Source organism: Microcaecilia unicolor, chromosome 4 (genome assembly GCF_901765095.1).
Source record: "Microcaecilia unicolor chromosome 4, aMicUni1.1, whole genome shotgun sequence".
Classification (NCBI taxonomy): domain Eukaryota; kingdom Metazoa; phylum Chordata; class Amphibia; order Gymnophiona; family Siphonopidae; genus Microcaecilia; species Microcaecilia unicolor.
The window spans coordinates 324,275,945-324,289,545 of record NC_044034.1 but is presented as its reverse complement, the minus strand read 5'-3'; the positions used below and the strand labels follow the sequence as shown (position 1 = coordinate 324,289,545).

At 44.8% G+C, this 13,601-nt stretch overlaps 1 protein-coding gene across 2 annotated transcripts in view; it reads right to left on the bottom strand.

Moving 5' to 3' along the window:
• The window catches only part of LOC115468111 (prolactin-releasing peptide receptor-like), a 35,977-nt gene extending 24,193 nt beyond the window's left edge, over window positions 1–11,784 (bottom strand). The window contains exons 1-2 of one of the 2 annotated variants that reach the window (XM_030199634.1): window positions 11,592–11,784; window positions 7,505–8,428 (exon numbers count right to left, since the gene is read on the bottom strand). In XM_030199634.1, coding sequence (XP_030055494.1) covers window positions 7,505–7,923 — 419 coding nt within the window. In that variant the 5' untranslated portion in view covers window positions 7,924–8,428; window positions 11,592–11,784. The remainder of the gene's footprint in view (window positions 1–7,504; window positions 8,429–11,591) is intronic. The other variant, XM_030199635.1, reaches the window with a different exon arrangement.
• Between the last annotated feature and the right edge of the window lie 1,817 nt (window positions 11,785–13,601).

The window sequence follows — 13,601 nt, the reverse complement described above, 5'->3', positions numbered from 1 at the left end:
CTTCAAATTATTTCCCAGGACATTTTCTCTGCCCACTGCTCTTCTATTCTTTAGTTCTAAGCTTTTTGGAGTTCAATCATTTACATTTTTTTTTCTGTCATTTCTTAAAATGTTAACCTGGTCCTTAACCTCTTCAGTACCTAGCGATGTGAAAACTGCACTAAAAAGTAGTACCAATATATTTTAGGGCAAGGATTTCCCCAAGCCTTCTGAGATTTTAGATATTTTGTGATATTTTATGTATACTTGGAAATTCTGGTACGATTTTTGTGCTCTTACTTCAAAAGAAGAAAGAAACAATTTATTCCTAGTCCCCCCTTCCTCTGGATTTCTGCATCCTGGGATGCACTGGGAGGGGCTAAGCACCATATAAGGGAATAAACTCCTTTTATGGTGCTTAACCTCTCTGTGCATCCCAGTATGCACAGGGCAGGGGTTGGGCACCGTCCTTTTCAGAAGGGTGGGCCCAGAGGCAGGAGGGAGTAGGTGTTGCTCTTGCCCTCCTGCCTCCAGTGCTTAGAAGATATGTTCACTAGACCACCATGGAGTTTGAGATGCATGGGGGGGAGGGGGGCATAAGAGGGGGTCCACTGGATCACCAGGGATTTTTGGTTCTGGAGGAGGGTCATAGGGGGTGCTGGGAGAGAGTCTGCTGGACCACCATGGGGTTTTAAAAGATGGGGTAAGAGTCAGGGTTAGGGTCCACTGGACCCTCAGGACTTTGAAAGATTGGGGAGGGAGTCAAGAGGGTCCAAATTACCAACCAATGCTCAAAACTAACAGCCTGCATATAATTTGCATGCTGATAGTGTGCATTGGTCGATAATTCAGACTTGGAGTTTTTCCAGTTTATGTGCATCAAATCAGGCTTATTTTAAATCAGGCTTATTTCATTTTAAAACAACAAACAAAAATACCTTCTATAACTGTTTTGTTTCATTTTTTTGCAAACGTCCTTCGCACACTGTGAACCCTTCTCTTTAGACTATTTATAGTCTTCTATGCTACAGTGAATTGTGTACCATCTACCTTTTTATGAAATGGACTTTACTAAAGAATGATTGTGAAAGCTGATAGTCTGAGGTGTCCCTTAGAACCTAATCTTTTTGTCTCCTCTGTGATGTGTCACTGAATGAAATCTAACATATCCTATTTATTTTGTTTTAAATGGAATCAATAGGTTATCTCTGTCTTTATGCCGAGGAAGCACATTTTCTGAACCAATGCAAATTTGTTGTCACTCTCCGCTGCTTGTGTGTGTATGAGAGAGAGAGAGAGAGAGAGAGAGAGAGAGAGAGAGAGAGAGAGAGAGAGAGAGAGATTGCTGAATGTGATGCACAAACATTGCTGCACTCTTGTACATGGGTGAGGAGAGGGGCCAGAGGGATGGGGCACAAGGGCAGGTTAAGAACATAAGAATAGCCATACTAGGTCAGACCAATAGTCCATCTAGCCCAGTATCCTGCTTTCAACAGCAGCTAATCCAGATCACAAGTACCTGACAGAAATCCAATTAGTAGCAACATTCTGGAATCCCAAATAGTAGCAACTTTCCATGCTACCAATCCCAGGGCAAGCAGTGGCTTCCCCCATGCCCAACTCATTAACAGACAATGGACTTTACCTCCAGGAACTTGTCCAAACCTTTTTAAAATCTAGTTATGCTTACTGCTCTTACCATATCCTCCGGCAGCGAGTTCCAGAGCTTAACTATTCTTTGAGTGAAAAAAAATATTTCCTCCTATTTGTTTTAAAAGTATTTCCTTGCAATTTCATTGAGTGTCCCAGGGTCTTTGTACTTTTTGAAAGAGTGAAAAATTGATTCAGTTTTACCTGTTCTACTCCACTTAGTATTTTATAGACCTCAATCATATCTCCCCTCCACCGTCTCTTTTCCAAGCTGAAGAGCCCTAACCTCTTTAGCCTTTTCTCATATGGGAGGTGTTCCATCCCCTTTATTGGTTTGGTCACTCTTCTTTGAACCTTTTCTAATTCCGCTATATCTTTTTTGAGATACAACCAGAATTGAACGCAATACTTAAGGTGAGGTTGCACCATGGAGCGATACAGAGGCATTATTATATTCTTGGTCTTATTTTGCATCCCTTTCTTAATATTTCCTAGCATCCTGTTTGCTTTTTTGTCTGCTGCCGCACACTGGGCAGAAGATTTCCATATATTGTCTACAACGCACCTAGATCTTTTTCTTGAGTGTTGACTTCTAAGGTGGAGCTTAGCGTCAGGTAACTATGATTCGGATTATTCTTCCCAACGTGCATCACTTTGTATTTGTCCACATTATATTTCACCTGCCATTTGGATGCACAGTCTTCCAGTTTCCTGAGGTCTTCCTGCAATTTTTCACAATCCATGTGCGTTTTGACAACTTTGAATAGTTTTGTGTCATCTCCAAATTTAATCACCTCATTCATCATTCTGATTTCCAGATCATTTATAAACATCTTAAATACTACTACTACTACTATTTAACATTTCTAAAGCACTACTAGGGTTACACAGCGCTGTACAATTCAACATAAAGGACAGTCCCTGCTCAAAAAGCTCACAATCTAAAGACAGTCAGTCCGATAGGGGTAGTCAATTTGGGGCAGTCTGGATTTCCTGAGAGGTAAGAGTTAGGTGCCGAAGGCAGCATTGAAGAGGTGGGCTTTGAGCAGAGACTTGAAGATGGGCAGGGAGGGGGCTTGGCGTAAGGGCTCAGGAAGGTTGTTCCAGGCATAGGGTGAGGCGAGGCAGAATGAGCGGAGCCTGGAGTTGGCGGTGGTGGAGAAGGGTACTGAGAGGAGGGATTTGTCCTGTGAACAGAGGTTTTGGGCTGGAACGTAAGGGGAGATGAGGGTAGAGAGGTAGTGAGGTGCAGCAGACTGAGTGCATTTGTAGGTAAGGAGGAGAAGCTTGAACTGTATGCGGTATCTGATTGGAAGCCAGTGAAGTGACCTGAGGAGAGGGGTGATATGAGTAGAGCGGTTCTGGCGGAATATAAGACGTGCAGCAGAGTTCTGGACAGATTGAAGGGGGGATAGATGGCTAAGTGGGAGGCCGGTGAGGAGTAGGTTGCAGTAGTCAAGGCGCGAGGTAATGAGAGCGTGGACGAGGTTTCGGGTGGTGTGTTCAGAGAGGAAAGGGCGAATTTTGCTGATGTTGAAGAGGAAGAAATGACAGGTCTTAGCTATCTGCTGGATATGCGTGGAGAAGGAGAGGGAGGAGTTGAAGATGACTCCGAGGTTGCAGGCAGATGAGACGGGGAGGATGAGGGTGTTATCAACTGAGATGGAAAGTGGAGGAAGAGGAGAAGTGGGTTTTGGTGGAAAGACGATGAGCTCGGTCTTGGACAAGTTCAGTTTCAGGTGGCGGTTGGACATCCAGGCAGCAATGTCGGATAGGCAGGCCGATATCTTTGCCTGGGTCTCCGCGGTGATGTTTGGTGTGGAGAGATACAGCTGGGTGTCATCAGCATAGAGATGATACTGGAAGCCATGAGATGAGATCAGGGATCTCAGGGAAGAGGTGTAGATTGAGAAGAGAAGGGGTCCAAGGACAGATCCTTGGGGAACACCAATAGATAGCGGAATGGGGGTGGAGGAAGATCCATGAGAGTGAACTCTGAAGGTGCGGTGGGAGAGATAGGAGGAGAACCAGGAGAGGACAGAGCCTCGGAACCCAATTGAGGACAGTGTGGCAAGGAGTAAATCATGGTTGACAGTGTCAAAAGCAGCGGACAGATCGAGGAGGATGAGGATGGAGTAGTGGCCTCTGGATTTGGCAAGGAACAGGTCATTACAGACTTTAGAGAGTGCTGTTTCTGTCGAGTGAAGGGGCGAAAACCGGATTGAAGTGGATCGAGGATGGCATGAGAGGAGAGAAAATCAAGGCAGCGGCTGTGAACGGCACGCTCAAGTATTTTGGAGAGGAAGGGTAGGAGGGAGATGGGGCAATAGTTGGAGGGACAGGTAGGGTCAAGCGATGGTTTTTTGAGGAGGGGTGTGACTACGGCGTGCTTGAAGGTGTCAGGGACAGTTGCAGTGGAGAGAGAGAGGTTGAGGATATGACAGATGGAGGGGGTGACAGTATGAGAGATGGTGGTAAGTAAGTTGGTGGGGATGGGAACAGAGGAACAGGTGGTGCATTTTGAGGAGGAAAGAAGGCGAGCGGTTTCCTCCTCGGTGATGTCAGGAAAGGAGGAGAATGAGGTCTGGGATGGTTGGTTGAGCACTGGTCCCATACAGATACCTGCTGCACTTCACTATTCACCCTCCTCCATTGAGAAAAATGGCTATTTAACCCTACCCTCTGTTTTCTGTCCAGTAACCAATTCTGAATCCACAGGACATTTCCACCTATCCCATTACTTTTTAATTTTCTCAGGAGTCTCTCATAAGAAATTTTGCCAAAGGCTTTCTGAAAATCTAGATATACTACATTAACCAGCTCACCTTTATCAACGTGTTTATTCATGCCTTCAAATAAATGAAGGAGATTAGTGAGGCAAGACTTACCTAGCTGAACCCATGCTGACTGTCCCCTTAAACCATGTTTTTCTATATGCTCCACTGAAATCAAGCTTACAATCAGGTGTGTAATTTCCCATATCACCCTGGAACCCTTTTAAAAAAAATCAGCATTACATTGTCCACCCTCTAATCTTTAGGTACTAAGGATGATTGTAATAACAGGTTACAAGTACTACCAGCAGATCAGCAATTTGGTGTTTCAGTTCTTTCAGTACTGTAGGATGTATACCATCTGGTCTAGGTGATTGGTCACTCTTTAACTTGTTGATTTGGCTCAGTATGTCTTGAGATTTCTTTCAGTTCTTCTGCATCGTCACCCTTGAAAACCATTTCTGGCACAGGTAGATCTCTTACATCTTCTTCCATAAAGACCAAAGCAAAGAATTCATTCAATCTCTCCACTATGGCCTTGTCCTCCCTGAGTGCCCCTTTTGCTCCTTCAGATCTAATGGTCCCATGGATTCCCTCACAGGCTTTCTGCTTCTGATGTACCTGAAATAGGCGTTACTGTAAGTTTTTGTCTCCGTGGCATGGTTTTTTTTTTTCATATTCTCTTTTAGCCTTTCTTATCAATACTTTGCATCTAGCTTGTCAGTGCTTATTTTCTTCATTTGGATCCTTTTTCCATTCTTTGAAGGATGCTCTTTTGTTTCTAACAGCTTCTTTCACTTCACTTTTTAACCATGCTGGCTGTTATTTGCTCTTCTTTCCACCTTTGTTAATATGTGGAATATTTCCGGTCTGGGCTTCCATGATAATAATTTTAAACAACGTCCATGCCTGATGTAAAGTCCTAACCTTTGCGGCTGACCCTTTTAGGTTCTTTTGAAACATTTTCCTCCTTTTGTCATAGTTGCCATTTCGAAAATTAAATACCGCTACAGTAGATATCCTTAATGATTTCACTCCAGATATCAGCTCAAATTTGATCATATTATGATCAGTGTTTCCCAGTGGATCCAACACTGTTACTTCTCATACCATGCTTTGCATTCTACTAAGGACTAGATCTACAATAGCTCCCTCTCTTGTCAGTTCTTGGACCAGTTGCTCCAAGAAGCAGTCATTTATTCCATCTCATAATTTTACCTCCCTAGCATTCTCTGATGTAACATTTATCCAGTCAATAATGGGGTAATTGAAATCACCCATTATTATAATGTTGCCCAATTTGCCAGCTTTCCTGAACTATGCCCTGCTGTGCCTTCTAGAGGCCATCTGTTAATGCTATAGACTGTGATAGAAAGTTCAAGATTTGAAACTATGGGGAAAAGGTATAGGGATCAGATAATAAAATTTGCTTTTTAACATTCTGTCTGTATTACCTCATCAGATGGGTATTTCTAGAAATTGTGTTAGATTTTTCCTGAGGCCCTGGGGGGAGGGAGGTCCCTGCCAGTGGGCTGGAAAAAGAGTTGTGAGGCCTGCCCAGGGGGAGGGGTTAGCAGAGAAGTTGCAGAAATAAACTGGTTTCCCTGTAGTGAGTGAAAACAGGAGTGGCGCTGGAGAATAACAAAAGGAGGTACATGAAGTTCTTGGTTGTCTGTACCCCTGCCAAGACCCTTGGGAGTATAGGGGGATCCTGGAGTGAGAGAAATAAAGACAGGCTGGTAACAGGAGTAGATGTTGCCCATTTAAGTGACAACTGAGAAGGAGAAAGAGCTTCAGGTGGATAAGGGAAATCCAGACTGGAAGCCTATCCAAGGCTGGAGTGTAACCCTGCGAGGTGCACTGCTGGAAAAAGGACAACCTAAAAGGTCTGTGCCTGAGTCTGGGTTGATATCAGGAGAAACAGAAGCAACCTTGGATTTATTCTTGACACAACAGGATGGGTAAAGGACAGTAGTCTGTGTAAACACTATACAGTATAGCTTTTATGTATGTCTAGATGTATTTTGCAGTCTACTACTCAAAATCACATTTAGATACTATAACATGATTTTGAAACATGTGTGATGTAAATGTGACAAAGTTTAACAATTTAAAGGCTGGAGGCAATTTTTACAATTGTACATTGTGGTACAAAGCCAGCAGGTACTTTTACTTTTCCGAAAGGGAAACTACAAGCACACTTTCCTGGTGAACTGTACAGCTATATTGGCACACTAACCACATTCTATATATGGTGCTAAAAATTGTGCATAAAAATTGGTGCTAATTGTGTAACAAGCCAATTAGCACCAATAATTGGGCGCTAACAATCAATTTTTGAGGTTAATTGGCAACAACTTGGATTTGCTATGCGCTATTCTATAAAGAGGCGCATGCAAATCTAATAGCGTGCAACTGAAAAGGGGTGTGGCCATGGGAGGGGCTTGGGTGGGTCAGGGCGTTCACTAAAGATGTGCACAATATTATAGAATTTGTGGGGTCTGCACCTAAATGTACATGCGAGGATTTACACCAGGTCTCAGTATAAATCCTCATGCCCAAAATTTGGGCATAGATCTTGGCACTGCGCACTATTCTATAAATGGCGTCCAATTCAGAGCACCGTTTATAGAATAACACTCAGTGTGTGGATTTTTTTTTTCGGCACAATTTATTGAATCTAGTCCTTAAGGTGTTCAGTTTTCAAAAGAACCTTTTATCTGGGTGAATCAGCATTGACATACACAAATGGCTTTTGCATGTTGTTTTTCTTAAGCCCAATGGTGTGTTTTTATGGAATTGGTCTGGGAGGGGTGGTGGTGGGGGTCACGGTGACCACTGAGTTTTTAATTATCAAAATCTTAGGTGAGAGGGATAGTCTATAAGCCAGACAATTAAACTGGGAGCCACAGTCTATGAGCCAGGCCATTAAATTAGGGTTCCTAATACTCTTTCATTGGCCCCGAGGATTAGATTGCCCAGAGGTTGAAGCTGAGACCAGTATTGTTGCTGGACGTTAGGGCAGCCTACCCAGGGACCCAGACAGTAATAATCAAGCAGCGGAATATGGAACCAGGGATTTCTTTGCATTCAGTAGTTACCTGTCCACAGCAATGGCAGTCAATGTAAAAACAGACACGTAGACTGTGACGGGCTGCATCAGAAAAACAAAGTAGCACATGAACTTCCCAAAGATCCATCCTTGGGGGTTGAAGGCATAGGCCAGGGTGAAGGGCACACAGGTGGCACACATCAGCATATCTGAGAAAGCCAGGTTTCCAATTAAGAAGTTGGTGACATTGTGCATTTTCTTGGTCTTGCAAATGACGTAGAGGAGAAGATAGTTCCCGAAGATGCCGACGAGCACAACCAACGTGTAACAGGGAATGATCAGGGGCTTAAAAGATTGGATCAGTTGCACCCCGATGAACTGGGAGCTGGCGTTGGTGCTGTTCTTTAAACTGACCTCATAGACACTCACATTAGGCATTCTGTAGTCCCAACTGCCTGCATGCTCCATGACCAAAAAAATCAGTTTAGGCCTTAAAAATCTCCATGTGTGCTATTCGCCTTGTATTCCCTATCTGGAAATCAGTTCGTACATGGCCAGCACTAAAGGTTACTTCCTTAGCACCTGGAGTCAGGATTCATCAGTCAGCTTCAGACCTAACTTCTCCTTGCACTGGTCTGGTGCCCAGTTGGTGCTCAAATGCACTTTATTCTGTAGCGGGCAGACCAAGCTATTTCATGCTCCAGATGGCTCTTCCTGTCCTGTGCAAAGACACACACACACAGTGGATGTGGTTGAAAATGAGTTGCATCTTTCATTACCTTTCAAATAATATGCTGGTGAAATGGAAACCCATGCGACATCCTGTTCTTCTCCAGTACCCCCTGGCCTCTTGTAAATTGTTTTAAGTCTTCTCCATGGGCAGGTCTTTTAATTATATCTTTCCCTTCAAGTTCCAATAATACTTTGAATGATGCATAGTAACAGTCAGAATTCTCTTCCACTTGCTTCTGTTCTGAGAAGATACAAGTAGGAGGAATAGTCAGCAAACATAGCAACATTCCAGGAATAACATGTATAGAATGTTTGTACGTTTGGGAAGCTTGCCAGGTGCCCTTGGCCTGGATTGGCCGCTGTCGTGGACAAGATGCTGGGCTCGATGGACCCTTGGTCTTTTCCCAGTATGGCATTACTTATGTACTTATGTACGTTCTGGTCTGCTAAAGGGCCACAAGTGGGGCACGAGTGGAGTAAACAAGGCTACCTAAGCATTACTCATTAATTAATAGCAGTGAAAAAAGTAAGCCGTGCCCAGCAGAATGGCTTTTAGCACAGAAAGAACAGCAGCTGAAGAGTGGAAAACAAGCTGTTATGTTTATAGCTATAAAACGTAGCAGATTGTAATCTGCTATTACGTTATGTCTTTTTGCCCTGTTCACATGACACTTTTTCTAGTATCACTGGGGGCTCATTCGCAAATCCTCAGCTCTAGTGCTAGATCAAAAGACTCCATTTACAAAGTCTGCTTAAGATCTGCAATGTGCCTCTTGCTAGTGTCACTATGGACATATTACAAAAGAAAAAAAAAAATCGACCCCACCCTTGCCTTACCTCCTTTGTGATCCAAAATTGACTGCTGAAAAGCAGGGGCCAATTTGGTCAAAAAAGGTTTAAACATAAGCAGCGGAATTGGGGGGGGGGGAGGTGGAGGAGGGACCACTAGGGCCATAAGCATCAGCAACTAAAGCACTTGGGACAGGAATAGGAGGCCCGAGAGCTTGTCTCAACGGGCCCAGTTAAACGAGGGCTGGGCCCGTTCGAGTTGGCTCAGGGGTGCGACGGGAGCGAGTAGGGAGGGAGGGGAGGAGGTAGCGTCCACGGGAGAAGCAGAGAGGCATGGGACACTGGGATTGGTAGCTTCAAATGAGGCAGCTGATCTAAGGAGAGGGAAAGCGGCTGATTGGCTGACGAAAGAGGTAGGGGCGGGGCATGGCAAGAGAAAGAAAGCAAAGGGCATACAAAGACCAGGGGTGGCGATCCTCGGAGGCGGTTTCCCACCCTCCCACCCTTCAGAGCATGGGGGGGGGGTGTTTTTGTGGACGATGTTGTTATTGTTTATTGCAGGATTGGCAGGAGTTGTCGCAACAGCAAAAAGAAGAACACAAAACCCGAGCTACAAGAGATATGGCTCATGGGGGGGGGGGGGGGGGGTTGAGCCAGAGCATGGACGGTGGGTCGGGTGACCCGGGAGATTGGTGTGGAGGTCCACACGGAGCAGGGCCCTTGCTGTTATGGCGGGGCCTGAATGGTGGCTACAGGACTGCGAGATTACCGTTTTGCTGAGATGGCGAGCGGCGGATGGGGGGGGGGGTCCTGGATGACGTCAAGTCTGGACACTTGTAGCTCGGAGGCGTGGGGGGGGGGTTGTGTGTTCAAGTTCATCAACATTGAATAGTTAATAAAGCAAGCTGCGGCCTATGTTTACCCAATATTGGTTCTGAGAGAGTTATTGAAAAGGTGGGGGGGGGGGGAGGGAGGGGGAACGGGGTGAGAACGGGCCCCAGCTCCAAGGTTTACAGAGATTATGTAGCCCCTCCAACAACAACAAAAAAAGGTGTTTAAAATAGGGGTTCTCAACCCAGTCCTCATGACACACATAGCCAGTCCGGTTTTCAGGATATCCCTGATGAATATGCGTGACTAGATTTGCATGCACTGCCTTCATTATGTGCAAGTCTGTCTCATGCATATTCATTGTGGGTATCCTGAAAACCGGAGTGGCTGGGGGTCAGGACCGGTTTAAAACATTCTTTTTATTTTTAATTAAGACCACAATAGGGCCGCCTTAATGACTTTCCCTTCGCCCATTCCTATATAAATCAAAAAGGAGAGGGAAGGCAGAGTTTAGGTATTTTTCCCTATCCCAGCTCTCTTTCTGCAAATGAGCCCCATTGATAGACCTGCTTGCTGCATGGATGAACTGACCTAGAAATGAGCTGCCCCCTGTCAACTCTCAGGAGCAGTGAAAAGGCAGGTGCTGCATTCACCATTACTGACACAATTCTGGTGACTCCTATTCACGATGTTTGTGTTTCACAGAATTACTTCGATCTGACAGGATTAAAATGAAAATATGTTTTCCCTCAGCTTTTTTAGTCAACGTGTATGGCTAAAATAAATAAATAAAAAAAATATGTGCGTTTGTTGGTTCTTAGCAATAATTAGCTATAGCAACGCCAGAGTGGTGATTCACATCCTGCATAAGGTTTACTTCTACAGACTCCACTTTAGTGATACTCCAATCAGGGGCTGCTAAAAAAATGGGATTGTCTTATATCTCCGTTCTGCACCCGCCAATGATCACTTAGGAGTCCGTGATTTAAAAAGTAATAATCAATCAGTGAAGTAATACAAATCAATAGTTTTTTTTACACACCTGTAGGCCCCCCCATGGCAGCAGCTTATTATCTGGGATCTAGTTTTAATTTCGGCTTCGATATGATTTGTCTTGCAACATAATTTATCCATGGGAAGTGTTGGGGAGGTTTCACGATCAAATCCACACAGATCAGCCAGATCTGAACAATATCTTAATGCCCCCATCTATCAGCATTCAGCAAAGCGGTGCAGGACTCTTTAAAGACTTTCTCTCCCTCTCCCCCTCCCTCAGGCGATAAGAAAAAGCAAACTATTCTCTATTTCACAGTAAACAGGTCTTTTAAATACAGAGTGACTAAAGCGCCGGAAATAAACTTTGGAAACCCTCTTAGGCGGTAATCGAAACGCATTCCTCTGACATTAAAAAAATAAAAACAAACAAGCAAAACATAACTTAGGGCCAGATGTACTCAGCAGTTTTCTCATGGATACGGAATGAAGGAAAAAACCTTTTAGTACATCTGGGGTAAAATCGTAGTTACAATAAATGAGAGCCTGACCTCATCCAGCTCTCTGAACACTTTCCCGTGAAGTTTACCAAATCTCACCGGTGTTCAAATGCTTAAAAAGAGAAAATGGGAAAATGAAATACAGTTTACAGCCCTGCCCGACACACCCTCCCCTCCCCTGTTCCTCAGGTACCGGCACTGTTTTGTTCAGGTTCAGGTTACCTGGGACTTTGAAATCCATACTGCAGTCTCGATTTTGCATCCATTGGTGCAAATATAACCATTACCCACCTGAAGTTAAAGGAGATCGGAAGGCAGCTGTCGGGAGCGTAATTTCATTGTAGGAAAACAGAGCTGAGGATAGCGAGCAGGTTGCAGCAGCCTTTTGGTTTACGATCCTTCTGCAGACTTCAGTCTCCCGAACCCCTGGGAAGACGCTACCGTCTCCCCCTACTGGTCTCTTTCATCAATGGCCGTATCCGCGTTTGCCTGGCGCTGGGCTTCTTTAGATTAAAAAAACGCTCGCCACCGTGCTGCCTTCCCAGTGAATTTGCAAATCCTGGGGCGGGGAAAGTTTCCTTCTCAACTAGTGGGGGAAGGGAGGTGGGTGGATTTTGTTTTTTTAATGACACCTGAATGTGTTCGTTTCAATAAAATGTTGCAGGAAACTCTCCGTGCTGTAGTAGCCTCTTGGGCAAGTGAAAGGTTCAGCGGGCATAGGATGGCCAAAACAAGCAATGAAGGTGAAGGGCGGACAACTGTGTGTTTTGGAACGGATATACAAGAAGTTCAGGGAAGGGTGTTGCGGGTCAACGGACCTTCCTGGAACATCGCACAATAATGAGTTTGTTATATTTTTTTATTCATATATTTTAAACGTGGACTAGTAGGTAATGTTTATTTCTGGAAGACCATCAGTGGAGAACAGGTATTCTGTGACCTATCCTTGGTCTTAAATGTATCTGAAAAGCAATTAGACAAGTATTAGATTTGGGAAGAGCAGTATCTCCAAATGGGTTAGTGTTCTGCATAGGATGACAGTAACGAACCCCACTCTTAAGCTAAGGTATGTGGAGTATGATCTCATTATCAATCAGTCCAATATACAGCTCATACTTCCCGTAGTACCGGTACCTGCCTAATGAAAAGAGGAAATGCAGAAAGTGTGAGGATAGATCGTGTACTTGGACATAACTTAATACATTTCTTGATTAGCTTTCGAAGGTTGCCCTTCTTCCTCAGATCGGAAATAAGCAAATGTGCTAGCTGACAGTGTATATAAGTGAAAACATTCAAGCATTACTATGACAGTCTGACAGGGTGGGAGGATGGGGGTGGGTCGGAGGTATGCATGGGGACATCAAAGCATATCATTGATATTCTAACAGGATGGGTGTGGATAGGTGAGGGGTGGGGTGATCAACAGAGACATACAGCTTTATGGTTTATGATGGGCTAGGAACCCCAGATCCTTGTTAAGTCCTTTCTGTTGGGTGTTAAAATATTCAATCATTCTGACTTCAAAGGTCTTACCTTCTTGTATGGTTTTAAAGTTACCTTTCAGGATTCTCACTGTGAAGTCACTGGTACAGTGTCCTGGTCCTGTAAAATGTTGACCAACAGGTGTGGGAACCCTACTGGCACCAGCATTGTTCATGTGATGTCTATGTAAATTCCACATTTGGTAAGACTGCATTTCCACTATTCATAGAGCTGCTGCACCTCCCTCCCCACCCCCATCTCCATTGTTCATACACACTTTCTGTTACCTCAGGGCACCGATGACAACTGTAGACCTGTTGTTTTTCAGTTTGAAGAACTAAAGAAGAGGGCAAGCAGCTGAGGAAACACAGTCCAGGCTGGCTTGATGCTGTACATGGTTGCCTTGACAACAGCCCAGGTATCTATTCATTGCCCATGATGTCTGGGTTACTTATGGCAGGTTCTGGATTGAATTGGTGACATGCATGATCAGGGGCTGTGACAGTTTCCCTCTTGTCTCTCTTTGGAAGTGTCTTCAGAAGAAAAGGAGGAGGAGGAGGGTCTGGCTGATCTTGCCCCCTCCCCCTTTCTGGTCCTGCCCCTGGCTCCCATCCCTATCCTTACTCCGTCTTCCATCCCAGCCCTTCTTCCCACCCCCTCTCCCCATGCGTCCCAGGACCAGCCCTCGTCCCCTTGTACAGTTGCCCACTCCCAAGTCCGGCCCCTCACACCGTACCACTCCTCCTATCCCTGAGCTGAGTCCCCTTACTTCCTCCAGGCTTCCTGTGGACTTCCTCCCTCCAACCCCTGTGCTGAGCC